This window comes from Dipodomys merriami, unplaced genomic scaffold, assembly GCF_024711535.1.
Source record: "Dipodomys merriami isolate MVZ:Mamm:240054 unplaced genomic scaffold, mDipMer1.0.p SCAF_2, whole genome shotgun sequence".
Lineage (NCBI taxonomy): Eukaryota > Metazoa > Chordata > Mammalia > Rodentia > Heteromyidae > Dipodomys > Dipodomys merriami.
Window position 1 is genome coordinate 105,259,704 of NW_027203381.1, and position 19,084 is coordinate 105,278,787.

Consider the following 19,084-nt stretch of genomic DNA (forward strand, 5'->3'; position numbering starts at 1 on the left):
TAACCTGTCAATCCTCAGTGGCACAATGAAATGCTTTCATTAAGGCAATTAACTAAAATTGGTTGTCAAAGCTAAGAGGCAAAAGAGACATTAGTGGGCCTTAGAGCTAAAGACTCGGAAAAAGGGGCAGCAATATAACTAGTATTTGCAATAATCTTAACTTTGTCTGTAAAGCACACCTCCTACTTTGCTGCTCATCTTTCTGGGTTGAAGAGACCAGCTGCTGGGGATCTCCTCTGCCCTACCAGCTCCCACCATGCACAGCTTCTGCTATGCATTTCTTCTTTTAGTCAGGGTGGAGTGGAAGGAAGATTAAGTTGTTTGTTTGGTCTGTGCCACCCAGGACTATGACAGCTGCAAGACAGAAGCAGCCAAGGGATGGTGGGAGGCCTTTCATTTATTTATTATTATTACACAGGTCCGAATAGATTTTCTGGTACTAATGACAAACCCCTAAGTAACAAATGATGGAAAATCAAATAATTGTTCTTCTATTAGAGGATGGTTAGGATGCTGCTCCAGAGGTTTCTTCAAATTTCAGCAGATCTTTGGTAAATAAACTTCTGTATAGGGTCCATCTGTTGTGTTTTTATTCTCAGGACAAAGTTTTAATCTGCAATGATGATGAGATGTGGATTACTGTACTAATATTAAACACACACACACACACACACACACACACACACACACACACACACACACACACACCACCTGCTGCGTTATCCTCTTGTTGGGATAAGGTGATTAGAAAAGGATCTCCCATGTTTGTCTCAAGAGTACATTCCCAATTTTTAGTCTTCCATCATCTAGATGTACCTTCTTTACCTGAGGTTTTCACTTTGTCTGTTTCGATTGGGAATCTTTTCATACCATAACACAGGATTCTAAATCAACCCTTGCCCCTGAACTTCCAGAATACCTGCCATGTGTGTGTTTGTCCTCAATGCCCCACTTCCAGGCACAAACAGTCATCAGTACTTTCAGGATGAGCTCAGGCCTCCTTTATTCCATAGGCAAATTTGTACTGGTTGTCCATTCTTTCAATTCCACTAAACCTCACTCTTCTGCCATATTAGCTCCTGTAAGTGTGTGTGTGTGTGTGTGTGTGTGTGTGTGTGTGTGTGTGTGTGTGTGTGTGTATGCATTATATTTAGTATAAATGAGGTTTTGTTTCCCCAAGCAAATCAACAGATACTGTATTACAATCAGAATTGAAGCTGGCAATTTCTCTGGAAATGATTCAAGAGATTAAAGGAGTGAAGCAAATTCATTTATTACACATTTTTGGGCTCTAGTGGATAATCCAACTATACCCACGTAAGTATTTCACATTTTAGAAATACCCAGTATAACATATAAGAGAGCCAATAAAAACATGCTCAATGATTGAACTGTTTTTTTAATATGTGGGTGTTTCATTATGAGACTAAAAAATACTAGCTTGGAATAAGTGGGAAATGTGAATAGTGGAAGTAAACAGGATATTTACAGAAAGACCATATCTTTAGGTGAAATACACACCTGTGTGTTTGTTGTTTAGCTTTATTAAAGGGGAACAGAAAAACCAATCTGTTTACAATGGTTGGAAATAAAAGCTTATAATATGTTTATGAGTCATGAAAATGTTAAGTTTTCGTTTACATTGAAATAGCAATGCATTTTGATACAAAGTAAGGAAACAATTGAGCTTTATAAAATAGAAAGCTAAACTAAATCCACACAATTAATAGCATTTTATTTAAACAATTTCACATTTTTTCCTACTTTGATTCTATATTTCTTAACTATATGGTGTATGTCTTAAAGCAATATCTCTTTAAATAACAGAAAATGTTTAAAAAAAAGAAACGTTTTTAAATGAAGGAAAAATAATACCTGTGAAAGACAGTGGAGAAGGAAATAAAAATATAAAGTTATTTGAATTACAAAAATTAATTTTATTCGTTTTATCTCTCTATAACACTCCATTCCAGCATTTCAGTGACTTAGGCAAGAATAAAGGTTTTGAGTACTTTATGTCTCAGAAATCTGTTTCCATGATCCTGAGAGGGAAATAGGGAAATGTGACCAACCTTCACATTACATTTGATGTAGTGCTTAGTGTAGGAAACTCTGTATCCATTCGGTGAAGCCTGGGACCCGGGTGTAGACCCCTGGGCGATGAGGCCTGGCACACTGGTACCCAAATGAGGTCACACCAGCAAGGACCCAGCTGTTGTCATCTTGGCACATTAAAGGTCCTCCCGAATCTCCCTAAGAGTCAATAAAAAAGAAAGCTGTGGGTAGCTGGTCAGCTATATAAATATGTAGGATGGTTATGAGTTAACCGATCAAAGTTTAAAATAGAGATATGCACATCATTATATATAAACATTTATTAGCCTTCCATATATATACATATATACTTATGTGTATGTATATTCTCTTACTATTACTCTATACCATGACTGGCCGCTCATAAGTAGGACACGGGGCAAACCAATGACAGATTAGACACAATTTGTAATTTTTCTCGCACTTTTTAGCCATTGTTTCTTCACTTTTATGGGTAGGAAGAAGTTCTCTGAAGCATACAATGCAACATATCATAACTAAAATAAGATAATCATTCTGTTAAAGAAGATATGCTGGAGGTACTATGAAGGACCTCACAGAAAAGGCAAAATTATCTGCATGATGGCTTTACAACAAGTGAAGAACTGATGGATGAGGTTGATTTTATTCCTTGTGGGTAGCACTGAATGTTTGGCAACAATCGGATTGGAAAACCTTAACATTTCAGTGGAAGTAAGCAAATCTTTGGCATATTTTCTAATGATGAAGCTATGTGTTCAAAGATTTCATCTGGTTAGTTTGCACAAATATTAGTTATAGCTTATCATAGTAGATGGATTGTATTTGTGCATAGTGATAATGCAAATAAGGTCATGTAAATAGTGTCACTATTTACTAATGTAAAGTTGGCAAATATTTCTTCATATTAATCATGCAAATACTTTTTACACTTATTTGTGTTATTGAATTTGACCTTGTATGACTTTGCATTTGCTAAGCAGGCACTGTACCACTTGAGCCATATGTTGCCAAACTTTCAGCTGTTTTTCAGTAGACTCTCATAGTTTCGTCCAGAGCTAATCTTAGAACACTATTCTCCTTAGTAGCTGGGTTTATAATTGCAGATCACTATACCCAACTTATTTGTTGTGTTGGGATCTCTAATATTTTTTCTCTGCTAACCTTGAATGATGATCATCTACACCCATTCTCTGCCTCTTGAGTAGACAATATATATTTTTCATACATTATGAAATAATGTATACTGCATTTGGAATCACTGGTGTAAGGGAATATTTCACCCTCAGCTTAATGCTAGGAAATATCCTGAGAGACATTTGGCCTGATTCTTTATCATCTTTCAGTCATATTTTTAAAGGAAAAAATGTGGCCTATCAAAGCACATTTTTTTTCTTTTGAGTGGAGAGGAACATAAATTGCATTGGCAACTACAGCCCACCTTTATTCTAGCAAAAAATGTGCTCAAGCTGTTCAAAGGTAGGGATTGTGATTTGTATTTTTGTAGCCTAAGTCACTAGTAGTCTTCACACAAGTGTTTATGTTTATGGAACTGAATATATATATATATATATATATAAAATATACATATATGTGTCTCCAAATATTTTAGGTATGATTTAGAAATTATTAAAAGTAAACTTTAACAGCTCTGGTAATTTTAAAAGATTCACTGGGCTCTTGCTCTCAAAGCTAATTTACTTTTAAATAATAGATAAGACGTTGATTATATTGATCCAGACATTTTTATTATATGTACAAGGATTTTAATTTACTCACTCAACAACCGTGAGCAAAGCTTATTGCTTCTCTGCGGAGAGACCTAACTCTGTTTCTTCCACATCAGTTCTTTACATCTTGCCACAAGACTCTACTTTAATTAAGTAATCACCTTGATTTACTTTCTAGATTGTTCAATAAAAATACTCCTTCTACTATTTCAGAGATGAGTATGTACTTAAAAATATGAATGAATGGCCCATACCTAAAAGATCAACTAAAGAATATGGTTCACTTGGATCATATATTGATAAAGAAACCTTTGTCTCCTTAGAGTAAAAATGTAAAGGCTGGTGATCATTGTCCTCTCTGTGTATCACAATCTCCTGATTAGCAAAATAAAGCACACATCACTAGGCTCCAACTTCACATCTGAGATGTGTATTTCCAACTAGTTCTCAAGTGGTGCTAATCCGTCTGCTAGACTGGAGGCCATGCTTTGAAAGTCACTGGTAAAGAACCAATTTTGAATCATTAGGAGAATATCCATCCCTCAGTCTTATAAAGAGAAAATGTGTGCACAACTGGCTCAATACTGTGAGCCTATGGTAGGGCACCGGAATTTAATTATTTAATTATGAAGACCCAGAATGGCAAGTGTTGTCATTGAGGTTGACCATGTCCAAAAAAGAAATGTACTCATAATCTGAATTAGGAAATTAAAACCCCTCTGTAAAACTCCTTAATAATAATAATAATAAAGCTTTTAAAACAGCTTCACTGGGCACTGGTGGATTGCACCTGTAATCTTAGTGACTCAGAAGACAGATTTGGTCATCATGGTTGAAAGCCAGCCCAGGCAGGAAAGTCTGTGAAACTTTTATCTCCAATTAACTACAAATGGAAATGGAGCTGTGGTTCCAAGTGGTACAGTGCTAGTCTTAAATAGAAAAGTTGAGGGACAGCACCCTGATAAAAATAAAAATAAAATAATAGTAATAATTCTTCTAAGAAGAATAATATAATGCCTCTAAGAACGCATTCAAGAAGTGCATCAGTAAAAACAGCTTCATTATTGGTACTATTTCTTGATCCAAGAAATCATGTGACAATATAGAGAACTGATTTCTCAATTATAATATATTCTATTACACAACATATTTTGTTGTATGAGACATTTTTACTAGTGAATAACCTATTTGGGTTCTATAGAAAGCAGAGCCAACTGAGATTTTAGAGGTGTGGAATGAGTTATTGGCTGAATGTAACACTAAAATAAATGATATTAGCCATCATATTTTGTGCTTAGTGTGTGAGTATCTGCCACACAATCCCCATTAGCTATAATTGAAGTTGTACAGCTGATTTCCTTCTTGTGCAATAATCCTATAAATCTCCAGAAATGGCAGTATATCTACCTTTACCACACTTTTAGTTTTAAAAGGGAGTATAAAAATCTGGAGGTAAATTCTAAGCAAGTAGAAAGTTATTTGATTTGTCGTGAATTTGCCAGTTTTCATTAAAGCAGAAAAAGAATAATCTGAAAGTTGAACAAAACTGAAGATATTGAGTTAACTAAAAATTCATACACAGATTTATTTGCAGAAGTATTTGCTATTAAATTTTCAAATATATATCTATTTCAATATATATTTTTCTATTCATTTAAATATATGTATATATGAAACAAGTTGTTATTCTTAAACCATTTTCTCAAGATATAACTTCTTATGCCCATGCATAAATTTTTCATTTGATTTTTAATGCTAATAAGTTTAATTTAATGCAGGAGATGATGATGAATTAATATTTTATTAATTTTCATACACAGAAGTATATTTATGAAGTCTCATGATACAAATTAATATTGGAGGGGCTGAGAAAGTGGCTCAGTGGTAGAGTGCTTGCCTTGCATGCCAGATGCCCTGGGTTCGATTCCTCAGCATCACATAAGCACAAAGAAAAAAGCCAGAAGTGGTGCTGTGGTTCAAGTGGTAGAACGCTAGCCTTGAGATGAAGAGCTGAGGGACAGCACCCAGGCCCAGAGTTTAGGCCCCACGACCGGACCACCCAAAAAAATTAATATTGGAGAATATTTACTTGTTGCCTTACATGTATTTTCTCATGTATGCCTCTCCACAAATCCCGTTACTTGTCCAAACTCAGTTATTCCCACCAAGACTTATTCTTATCAGGAAGACCATGAAACTGGCTCTTCAGGAATATGAATTATCAGAATATTAAAACCACTCATGACTACAGCAAGACTTAATATATGAATTCAGTCAAGGTAACCATTAATGAATGGACAATGTGAGAAAAAGAGTAAGTCATTCACGAACCACAGACAGATCTAGAGTGCCACTGTGTTAAGCAAAATAAGCCAGACTGAGAAAAACCAATATCGCATGTTCTCTTTCACATGTGGAATTTAGTCCTTAAAACGTGCAAAAAAAGTCTCAACATGGAATTCAGGCTCTTAATGACTACTCCACCAATAATTATGATTCAAAAATTAGAGAAGTTCTATATGTTGAATAAATGTGTCTTTCATGGAGCTCATAGTTGGTTCCATTATTTCTAGAAGGTAAGATGCTGTTTTGGAAGGATAGTACACAGATAAGATTTCATTCAGGCCAAAGATTATTGACACTTCAAATGTGGTGCAGTGTTGGTATTCCTATTATAGTGAGCCCATCTCATTACATCTCTAAAATAACATTTAAAAATTAATAAAAATTTTTCAGTATAGAAAATTTATAGTTCTCAGAGTTATGCTAGGCTACACTCCCTTGATCACTAAGAAAAACTGGCACTATTAAGCTATTCAGAGTTTTTAATCTAGAGATTGTTTCAAGTCATTTGACATGGGGACATACTTTAAGTTCAGGATTGACAATTTTGGGGGTCTACAGATCAAATTAGCCCTCAGGCTTGTTTGATTTGTTTTCCATTGATAGTCTAAAAGTAATTAGAACATTGGCAACAAGGAAAAGGCAGTGTGGCTCAAAGTGGTAGAGCACTAGCCTTGAGCACAAAAGCTCAGGGACAGTTCCCAGGATCTGAGTTCAAGCCCCAGTTCCAGTACAAAAACAACAACAATAACTAAAGAAAAAGACAAAAGATATTTGAAATCAGATCTCTCAGCTGAGTTGCATATTCAGGCTCAAACCAAATCCATCACTCTTCTCTTCATTTTACCTTACCACCTCACACACTCTCTTATCATACCAACTCTTAAAACACATTTCTGCTTCTTTGTCATAAAACTTAATTTTGTCCATTTAGGAGTACTATGAAAATAGGTAGAAAAAATTCTTTTATAAAAGAAGAGCTGAAGTTCAAGGTTGATTTCTTTACTCAAATGAAATAATTAAATTGCAACGCTCCCTGAAAATGCAAGATAACCATATTTACATATTCACCTGACAAGAATCAATTCCTCCTTCCTCATAACCTGCGCATATCATATTTTCCGTAATGTTATATTCCGGCATCTGTTGCTGGCATTTCTCATTTGATAGAAGAGGAACATTAGCTTCTTGCAATATGTTTGCAGTTGGACCTGTTCAAAATGGATGAAGCAGACAGCCAGTGAGAAGTGATGTGCTCTCTTGAATGAAGCACCATCAGTCTTATTTATTCCAACATTTTCCTCTCATGATTGAGCACTGTGTGGATAGAAAAATGGAACTAACTACTAACCTTGCACTCCTAAGCACATACTAAATAAAACCCATCTGTGGATTTCAGCACACACAGAGCAGTGATGCACTTATTTCTTTCCCAAGGGCTATTCAGAATGGTCCATTGGACTAGAGTAGTCTTTAGGTATTTTCAATAATTTTAAACAGTTACATTATTTCTCATGGAAATAAAGCCCACTTACACAAAGAGTTTCATTCATGGAAATTAGCCCTGACTCAGAAATCCAGAAATGCTTTCATTTGGCACCTGAGGAGCCCCTCCCACGTCCCTCCCTCTTTCCTTCCCTCCCTTTCTCCCTCTAGTGTAAAGTTGTTCAGCTTCTCTGTGGTACTATGTGAGTGAGCAGGTGCACACTACAAGCTCCCATGAACTGTGCTTTGGTCCAGGGGCAATCAGTGTGCCATTCACATGTTGGTAAAGAGAAAAGAAGCATTTATTATCACAGTGTATTTACATTCTCCCTTTCAAGTGACTCATCTCCTGAAGTATGAATCTGTTTACTAAACTATGAACCCCAAGAGGGCTATGAAACAAACAGGTGCCAGGAACCCAGGATAGGTAAAGCATAAGCACTTTCTAATAATCAGCCTCGTCGACTTGCTTCCTCAAGAGAAGAAGAAAGTTAAAGAGAATTTCATGCCTTTGTCATCCAGTGCCACAGAAATGTACAAGATCATGTTTTTGATCTATGTTTCATTGATATACTAAAAATAATTAAGAAGAAAAATGTGCATATACAGAGAGAGAGAGTGATTTAGGTGGAATGAATACAGCATATCTATGACTCATTGGTGTGTTGATAAATGTGTAGCAACTGGTTCTCAGACATAAATAAAAGCCCAAAGCCTATTCTTTGCCTGTTGTAAATGGACTATCACAGCCGATTTAAAGGTAGTATCTCAAGAGTGCGGTTAGTGTTGGGAAGAGCACTTCCTGTGAATTGAGTAGTAAACCACCTACAATATTCAAAGTGTGATAACAGACAGTAAGATAGTGAGTTGGGCAGATTGAAATGGAAGAGAAAACTTCGAACCTCACTGTCATCTAGTCTATGATGACAGGTTGGTGGACATGCTTTACAATAAAAAGCAAAGCAATTTTTTTCCTTGTCAATGAGTATTTTGTTTGAGTAGATATGAAATTGTCTTGCTGTAGGAAAATATAAGCAACATACTTAGTTTTAATATTTATTTGCTAAGATGAGTTGCCTTGAGGATAACCTAGAAAACTCCACACAACAGATTTACCTACCTTAGAGACATATATAAAAATTTCAGGAAGTTATCTAGTATGTACATATAGGCTTAATTTAAACAACAAATATCACATCATGTCTTTGTAATGAAATAGAATATTCCTGGATTTCTTAGCTAAAAATGGTCAGGACAATATTCTCACAGAATGGAAAATTCAGATTCTATGAAATTAGATATGTAGAAATTATAAGACAAAGTTCATAAAGTTACAATTAAAATTTCAATTATCCAAGAAGCATAATATAGTCATGTATTTCTAAATCAATTTGATCTCAGATATAACTTTTGTTTCTGGCTCCATTCTTCTATTGGAGACTTTCTTAAGTCAATTAAACATGTTTCTGACTAACAATAAGTGAATGTGTGCTAAATTTCCACAGCTCAATTTTCCCCCCTATGGAATAGAGTCTCAAATTTCATTAGTACATAATTTGTTTTTGAAGAGTCTACACTGTGCCTGAAAATGTCTTTTAGATTGAAGCCTGAAAGAAAATATATCTACTTAGAAGTCATTTTTACTCTTTATATTTCCAATTTAATAAATCATGACATGTTTCAAATGGAGAAATATAAGAATATACAGTGTTTGACCTTAATATATTTTAGGGAGAACTGACATGAAAGTATTTTGAGCAATATAATGTAATTTCTGAGCAGAATCTTTGTTGGGATCACTCAGGCAAACATCTGACTCAGACCTTCCTGCTTTCTCTTATGAAATTAGGGTATTTTTCACTAGTTCTTGTATTCACAGACCCCCCCCCAAATCTCAGACTCTTAAGCATGATGGACATCATTTGTTTGTGGGAAAGAGGTAGGGGTTTTTACAATACTTAGGTAGGTTTCCGTTCTGCTTGGCATGCTTCTTGGATGGAGGCCTCCTGTTAGGAATTCTGTTAGGATGCTTGTTGTTAGCCAATGAGCATCGAGATTTTTATTGAAGGCCTTCAAAGTATGAGAATACATTAAAACTTCATTAAGTGAAATCATATGTATATACCTTTGAGAAACTATGTCACCATGTCATCTTTTGGTGCACTGTGTAACATTAATTGAGTTTAAGCAAATCATACCTTATGGTAAAAGAAAATAATTTCATATAGCTTTTTAAAACGTAATGCACAGAAAACTATCATTGCATCTAGGTACCCTACTGGACACTAATGCACACCAGAGCATCTTGTTTTGTTGGAATTGTAGCTTAGAACCTATGGATGGAGCTTCCCACATTTCTACTCTCCTTTGCCTCTATTAATCACCCCCTTTCCCCAGTCTTTAGTAGTTCAGCTTCTCCAGAGGCCACATGTAAGTGGGATTGTGTTTTCCTGTGCCTGATATGTTATCCTTAAGAAGGAGATAACCATGTTATCTCAAAAGACAAAATGGCAGTGTGTTCTCAGCTGCAGAGTGATTCATTGTGAAACATTTATCACATTTTTCTTACCTATTAATCACTGATTGATACTCAACTTTGTTTCCATTTCCTGACTCTTGTGATTAATACTGCAATGAACTTAAGAACAAGATGCCTCTTGGACATACTGATTCCATTTCCTGTCGGTTTAGAACTTGTAGTGAGGTTGCTAAATTGTATGGTAGTTCTATTTGTAATTTATTTGGGGCTGCCTTCCATGGTGAACCTTACAATGGTTGTATTAATTTACATCCCAACAAAAAATATGAAGCATTTTCTTTCCTCCTCATCTTCACCAGAACTTTTTTTAATTTTTTTAATTGTGAAAATACTATACAGAGAGGTTACAATTACATGGGCATGGTAATGAGTACATTTCTTATCAAGCATTGTTGCCTCCTCCTTTGTTTCCCCTTCCCATCCCTTCCCATCCCTTCCCATCCCCAGCCGCTCCCCCACCCACCGCCAAAGTTGTAAAGTACGTTTTTCTTTTTTCTTTTATTGTGAGAATACTGTACAGAGGAGTTACAATTACATGGACAAGGTAATGAGTACATTTCTTATCAAGCATTGTTGCCTCCTCTTTGTTTCCCCTTTCCATTCCTTCCCATATTCTCCCCCCCCACCTGATCCCCCCCCCCGCCCCCCACCAAAGTTGTAAAGTTCGTTTTTCGACATAATAACTTGTACATCTCCTGGATTGGAAGGATCAACATCATGAAAATGACAATACTTCCCAAAGTTATCTACAAATTCAATGTGATACCTATCAATATTCCAACCTCATTCTTCAAGGAAATAGAAGAGGCAATCCAAAAATTCATATGGAACAATAAAAGACCCCGAATAGCAAAAATGATCCTTAACAGAAAAACAATGGTGGAGGAATATCAATACCAAATTTCAAACTCTACTACAAAGCCATAGTAATCAAAACAGCTTGCTACTGGCACAAGAGCAGACCTCAGGACAAATGGAATAGAATTGAAAACCCAGAAATGAACCTACAGACCTATAGCCATCTAATCTTTGATAAGGGAGCTAAAAAAATAGAATGGAAGAAAGACAGCCTCTTCAGTAAATGGTGCTGGCAAAATTGGTTAATCACTTGTAGAAAACTAAAACTAGATCCTTATATCTCACCCTGCACCAGAATAGATCCAAATGGATCAAAGACCTTGGAGTCAAAACAGACACTGAAACTATTACAGGATGGAATAGGAGAAACCCTAGATTCACCAGAACTTTTTTTTTTGAGGGGGGGGGACGGTGTCCAGTCCTGAGGCCTGAACTCTGGGCCTGGGTGCTGTCCCTCAACTCTTCAGCTCAAGGCTAGTGCTCTACCACTTGAGCCACAGCGCCACTTCCGGCTTGTTTCTTTTTGCTTGTGTGGTGCTGAGGAATCAAACCCAGGGCATCAGGCATGCAAGGCAAGCTCTCTACCACTGAGCCACCTTCCCAGCCCTCACCAGAACTTTTTATTTGTTGTTTTTTGGGATCATTCATTCCTACTGCAGTGAAGCAAACTTGACTTTTGATAAGACTTAACCCATGTATTTTGTAAAATTAATTTTGGTAACTTTGAGTTAGATTCATTTCAACAGATACATCTTTTCTATTTCTCAGAATGCTTATATGTACTTACAATTAAATATTCAATTTGGGGGATACTTGAGATCTTTTCAATGGTTATACTTTTATAATATTTTCTATGTAATCTAGGAATGCTTATAAAATAAAATATTAATCTAAACCTGGCAAAGGTTTTGGGAAGTATGGCAAAATTGTTAGAGTATAAGTTGCCAAAATGTTAAAAATATTTCCAGGATTTCCAATATCATGTGTCCCACCAGCATGCATTTTCCCTTCTTTCAAATCCAATCATTTACCTTGATGTATAACTGTTCCCCAGCCAGCAATAGAACAATTTCTTCCTGGAAGAAAAACTTGATTTTCTTCTGGTAAACAAATAGGTTGTATATAATCTGGAAAAAAGCAAGGTGAATTAACAAAAACAATTACATACACATATGCATTTTAACCCATTTTAAAAGTCAATCACTTCAAAATTTAATCTATAAAGCTTGTACTTTTATATTTCATCTTAATGCAAACACCTTTTAGATATCAAGAAACAAAGGTATTTTAGAGCAACCCTTCTTTGACCATTTTTTGGATGTCACTGATGTCTTTTATTAATACTATACATTGTGCCTTTTGTGATGTGGAGTTTCTTGGGTCAGGAGTTATTCACTTATATTAGACTTTTAAATCATGATAATCATAAGTAGAGTCAATACTGTGAACTCTTGGTTAGGCTTTTTTCAGTATTAAAATACATTAAGACATTCTTAACATTTGTCTCCAATTATCTCCACATTAAAAAAAGTTATCTTACAGGTCTTGTATAGTGGCATTGACATTGCCCACTGCCCTTAAAGGCCCTTTGTATCAATTTATAAGTGGCTTGGAGTTCAGTAAGTACCCACTACCATAAAAACATAGAGAAGACACAAAAATTAGGATACCATGATAATCCTCAAAGTCTGGGCTATACTAGTAACCAAAGCAATAGTCTATTTTGATAAGTTCTGTAATACATGTACAAAGAAACTCCAGGCAAACAAAGAGGGCAGCACTCTCTTCGAACTGGGCATTGGAAAACATTTCAAAGTAAACCCTAGGATTGAGCAGAATCTTTTGGGACAAAGTTGACTTTCTCAAGTGAATTCTTGCACATTTTCCAAGAATTTAGAGGAAGTCATTCTTTTACTGTTCTGGTAGTATTATAAGTTCTCCCATAAGGTTCACTTAAATCAATCTTTATACTGTTCTCTCCGTTTATGTCTTACCATATCCTTCCTGGTAGATAGACTCACCTTACTATTGTGTAAAAAATGGAGAGGACATGTGTAATATTATGACATCTTTCTTTGTGCTAATATGGAGAGATCTAAGAGTTTTATTCTACACGTCCTTTCCAGATGTCTAGATTTAAATACTTCCATGAAGGTAATTTAATGCTCTGCATACACCAATTCCATATAAGTTACAAAGAGTTCTATAACAGATCATCCAATTTTATGAAGTAGTAATGAACTCATACTGATAATATTTCTACTCTTCTTTTGGAGCAATTTATGCAAATAAGATGATGAAAATGATTTTATTTTTACCTGTGTAATTCACCTTAAATTCAAGATGCATCATGGCAATATCATTGTTCTTTGTCCGTTTATTGTAATGAGGGTTTATGACAATTTGATCTATCAACCGGGTTACTATATGAGGAGAAGTCAGATTTGATTTCATATGCAGGCCTAGGAATGCTGTCCACCGCGATGGATCTACATTTCTCCTGCAGTTGGTAAATAAGGAAAGATGAGAAACTCTGTGGTTAAAACAGCTAGTTATCTGATCACATCTTATATGCAAATTTAAAACTATGCTTGCCTGTTCTATGATATTCTTATATTTGTACTAAGAATTCTTCAAAATATTTGTTTATTATTTTTAACTGACAATAAAATAGGACAAATTTATGGAAAAAGTCTTAACTAATGATAATCTTTAACATGTCAATCTCTTGATCTCCAATTTTAGCATGTGATTCTCTACTCTGGCTTTATCTCAGAACCAACTGGAATAATTTCAGATAGAAAAGATACCTGCTTTCATTATCCTGCCCATGTAATTGTAGCCCCTCTGTACAGTATGTTCTCAAATAAAATAAAATTAAATTTAAAAAAAAAGATATCTAAGAAGACACAAAAAAGTCAACAGTAAATGTAAATAACTTTTTCTTGAAATTTTTGACTTTGAGTGAATTTTAAGACAATTCAGTGCTCATTATCTTGCCCATGTAATTGTAACCCCTCTGTACAGTATTTTCACAATAAAAAAAGACAATTCAGAATGTCTATAATAAAAAAAAAAGAAAAGATACCTGCTTTCTCTTCTTCCTCACTGTGGTCTGATGTCTTTCTGGACTGGACCACCAGGCAATTATAAAAATATTTTCCAATTAAGACACTACACTTATAGCAATATACAGTGTAGTTTGAAAACCTTTATATTTGATTACATCTTACTCTTTTGATTATAGTCTAAGTTTTTTATCAGGCTTCTGCTGTATTTAAAATAATACTCAAAGGAAGTTCAGGTGAGTTTTTCTATTTAGAGGGCTAACCCTATCATGGTACTTACTTGAATAATTTCCTTACTCAATGTTGGCCTATGGATAATATACTTGTAATGGATAGCATAGGTGTTGTAAGACAGAACTTGGGTAATATATTATAATTTGAAAATGCACAAAGACACCCAGGTATATTATTGGCCCACAATAGCTTCATGCTAAGGAATTACCAGTGAACAACTGGAATTAAGCCAATTAAATCATATCTGCAAAGAAATCAAAATCCAATGTCTGCAATTATAGTGAGAAGCATTGATGATTTTGAGTCTTAGCAGTGGCAGACGTTTAGTTTAATGTGGTGTTTAGAATGTTAAAGTTCAGGGTACCTACAAATGCATGAAGTTACTTTCCATCTGTTTATCTTTTAATCCCCCTTTTGTTTTCTTTCCTGTATTGGATATTTGTCAAATAACAGTTATCAGTTAAGCTAATGAATATCTCAATACTCAGTGAACATCCACTAACAACCATACTACCTGCGCTGGTACTGGTTTGCTTTCATTGGCGTGGGCAGACATGGGTAGGCAGGGGCTAAGCCTGACTAACAAGCCTGCACTTGGGCCAGATCTGGGGCCCATACTGTGTTGGACAGGGTTCAGTGGGAGAAAGTGAAAACTGAGTGAAAAGACTGAGAGGGTGGGTAAGATCCCAGGTGTGTGTGTAGGAGTGTGTGTGTGTGTGTGGGGGGGTGTCTCATAACAGTTCTAGGCAGGGTTCCCTGGGAGGAAGTGAGAATTGACAAGAGGGAATTGAGGAAGTGGCAAAAAGAAGGGAGCACCATGCCTGGTTTTGGTTATCTGGGCCCAGTTAGGGCATGACATCCTGCTCCTAGCTCTTGCTGGCAGCTCTGGTGGTGTCCCGGATGCTAGGGGGAGAGTATTATGGTATAGCACAAGGCCTGTTTGCTTCTCAAGAGGCCTTGCTTTCCCAGTTCTAGGACAGAGGATTCAGTATTTCAGTCACACTCGAAACCCTGATAATTGCAGTTAACCTGACTACACTCTGTCCTCCCTATTCCCAGGTATTCCATATCTACCAGGGCCTTCTTTAAATAAAGTGAAATCTTTCCCTTTTTGTGCTACCTCTGAATTTCCTTCTCTGCCTATCATGTAATCATTTCATTTTCTAAATCTCAGCTGTCTTAATTTCACTTGATTACCTGCCTGTGATGACAGATAAATAACATGTACTTACACTATTTCAAAGACTGGTGTTTTAATTCAATATTTAATTCATAATTTGCTTGGTATTTGCAGTAAACTATTCCTAAAATTACTACCTCATGCGTTTCTTACTTTGTACTTAATTTTATTTATTTATAATTATATAACTCACGTATCACATTATATATATTTGTATTTCTGCACAGAAATTTTTATGAGAGTAAATTTTTTCTCTCAGTAATATTAGCCAATATTTGTTGAAGGGATAGAAGACCTTTATACAGATTGTGCTTTGGAATTAAGAGAATGTATATATCTCTATATACACATATATTATATAATATCTATTATTAAGAAAAATAAGTAAAATTTCTGCTTACATGTTTTTATACTTAATTTTCTTCAGAATCCGTCCTTTAGTTTAGATGGGCATGTGTGTTTTACTTGCTATAGATTTAAATCATTGTTGGATTAAAACAACTCAAAAGAAAGAACAGATAAGCTCCCAAATTCTTAACTAAATTTGTAAGTACTATATTTCATCTGAGATTTAATCATTATAATTACTGCTATGAGAGAGCCTGTAGGTAACACAGAGTGAAGAAATCACCACTGCCTCACATTATTTTAAAGTCTTCATTAGAATACAATACACAAATCATGAACTGTGAAGATTAAGTACAAAGGCTTCAAGCTACTGGCCTAATTAAATATAATTTACAAGGTTAATTTGACATATTCTTAAAGATTGTTATGATGCTGCTTGGAAAATAACATCTCTTTTATGTGTCTCTTGCTTCAGCACCAGTTTAAGTAGTACATGGTTAGGAAAATCACTATTCACATTTCTCCTCCAAATATTGCTGACAGTTTTCTGTGTCTGAACTTCCTCCACTCTGTATTTACTGCCTCTTGTCATTCCTGAGTCTTTTCTGAGTGGATGTAAGTGGAGAATACAAAGGTTATAGTCAATGTTTCTCAGATTTATGAACCACTGAAGACAAAATATTTAAATTCATAATCTTCATTTCGCTCTCGAGAACTGGTATTTAATCATGATGTGGTTACTGGACACAGGGAAATCTTTGATCAATTACCGAAAACTGAGAAACAGGGGAAAAAACCTTCAAGGATACGATTTTTGATGAAGGAAAGAGACTCAATAAGTTTAAAACATCTTGTCTGAAAGAATGTACATTCTAGTAAAGAAGACCCACAGGACAGATGGGTGTGGGGAAAATGTGGGCATATATGGGTAGGCATGCTGGATAGCCTGATGATAAATACAGCAGATATAGAGTATCTTTTGGTATAGAAAAAAGTCGCTTGAATATTGCTACATTCCACCTGTATCTTCCCTTTGCTAGCAAAAAAAAAAAAAAAAAAAAAAGGATCCTAATATGTAGAGAAAGAGAAAGAAGCTGTGAGGAAGAAGATATGTGGAAAAGACAAATGACTCTGAAATAAAACCACTCAACTATCATCTGTCAACTACCATTTTGACAGTGGAGCCAATACATTTACTACAGAAAAGACAACCTCTTCAACGAATGGAGAAGATCCCCCCCCCCCCCAGGGCTCCCATCACTCTCCTACTGTTTATACTAATTTCATGCTTCATTTTTTGTACTTATCTTTCCCTCAACTACTTATTTGAAGCTTTTCTGCCTTAACCTGTAATCTAAACATTATCAAGAAAAGGATTCAGCTGGTATGGGCGGTATCATAATTCTGAAAACGTAGATTAATGTTTAGCACAGGTTAAGCACTTAGGAAGTATCACTTGACTTCATGCAGGGTACAACCCAAGTTCAGGAAGGACTGAGGAGACCTATGGCCATGCACACTGCCTTGGAGCTGTGTGATAAGTTACACTATCACATGTGGTTATGCGAAGTTAAGAAAAGAGGGCTCAGCAGTGTGATTCCAGATGGTGAGATACTTCATAGATCTGATACTGAAACATCTAGAAAAGGAAAGTGAAGTAGATTGGTTATTTTATCTGCTTTTTTAAAAAAGTGTGTTGTGAAAATAGTTGTTAGAATGTGTCAGGGAAATAGACCAAAGGAGACTTTCAGAACACATCTGAATATATTTGAAGAGAAAACCAAGGTTGCAAATTGATTAAACATCTATCAGAAAGACATAAATTCTGAAAGTCTATCCTTCAAAAGGAGACTTTTAGAGGAAAGTGCTGAGGATCCAATCCAGGGGCTCACGCATATCAGCCATGGCCTCTACCACTGAGTGCTATTCTCAGCTGCTCATCTTTTAAATCTGAAAAATGTACTATAAACTTAGAATACTACTGTAGTATTACTATAAGCAGAAGGACATAATCTTCATCATCTTAATTCCTTAAAATCATAGACTAGGTTGATAAGAAACAGAGAAATGACATTGCACACATGATTTTATACTTTATATACAAGTACATATTATATTTATATAAATAAATATATACTATATGTTTATATTTTATATATAAGCAAATATATTAAAATTATCTTCTAATGTTGAGGCATTCAGAAGAATCTCAAATTTTCAACTGTTAGTGTAGTATCAGCTATGTAAGACTATTTTATAATCCGTGTTGAATTGCTTAAAAAGTTATTTTCTGAAGTTATATTAGATGCATCAGCTTATTTTAGTACTAAGCTATAAATAGCAGTGTGAATCTCTTACTGTATCTCAGCTATAACACATATAAGATTATATATTTCAGCATTTTACTTTTCTTACATTTTTTTTATTTTTATTTTTTGGGTCCGGTCGTGGGGCCTGAACTCTGGGCCTGGGCGCTGTCCCTCAGCTCTTCAGCTCAAGGCTAGCGCTCTACCACTTGAGCCACAGCGCCACTTCCGGCTTTTTTTCTTTTTGCTTATGTGGTGCTGAGGAATCAAACCCAGGGCCTCATGCATGCAAGGCAAGCGCTCTACCACTGAGCCACCTTCCCAGCCCCTTTTCTTACATTTTTATATCAGTGGTAGTGGATCAATATAAAATAAATCTGTTGACACTTTATTGAACAACACAGATTTTTTTTCTCCTGCTCTCCTATGTAAGAATGGAAATAACATTTTATTTCATACTTACATCATTCATAATACTCAAAGGCATCTTAGTTTTGTTGGGATAATCATCCTATAGGGTATATATCTTCCTGGTCCCTCTATCGATCAAGAGATTGAGACTTGATACTAAATTGCCTAGTCTGTAATCTCATGTGAACTCCTGTGAACTCAGTCATGTTTATGGGATCAAAAATTTGACCTTTGGCTCAACATCACCTTTGCACTTGAAGTCACAGGAAAGTTGCCCTGTAATTTTCTAAATTCTTCTTTCAAGATTTTAAAGGGGGCAACTAGGGGAATAGAAGAACAAAGTAAGGAGTTTAAAAAAAATATCATCTAGAATCACAGCTCTTAAGGTGCAAACAGGACTCCAAACACTAAGATCTGAGATAAGAGGACAATGCAACGATCTGCTAGTTAAAACTCTAGAATATGTTTGTCATGAAGACAAACCCTGTGTGTTGTACATGTCACAAAAT

General features: G+C 35.4%; 1 protein-coding gene across 1 annotated transcript in view; it reads right to left on the reverse strand.

Annotated features, from left to right (window-relative positions):
• Positions 1-2,097: 2,097 nt before the first annotated feature.
• The window catches only part of Tmprss15 (transmembrane serine protease 15), a 94,612-nt gene continuing 77,625 nt past the window's right edge, over positions 2,098-19,084 (reverse strand). The window contains exons 22-25 of the mRNA XM_070028778.1: positions 13,347-13,528; positions 12,060-12,155; positions 7,218-7,357; positions 2,098-2,253 (exon numbers count right to left, since the gene is read on the reverse strand). Coding sequence (XP_069884879.1) covers positions 2,098-2,253; positions 7,218-7,357; positions 12,060-12,155; positions 13,347-13,528 — 574 coding nt within the window. The remainder of the gene's footprint in view (positions 2,254-7,217; positions 7,358-12,059; positions 12,156-13,346; positions 13,529-19,084) is intronic.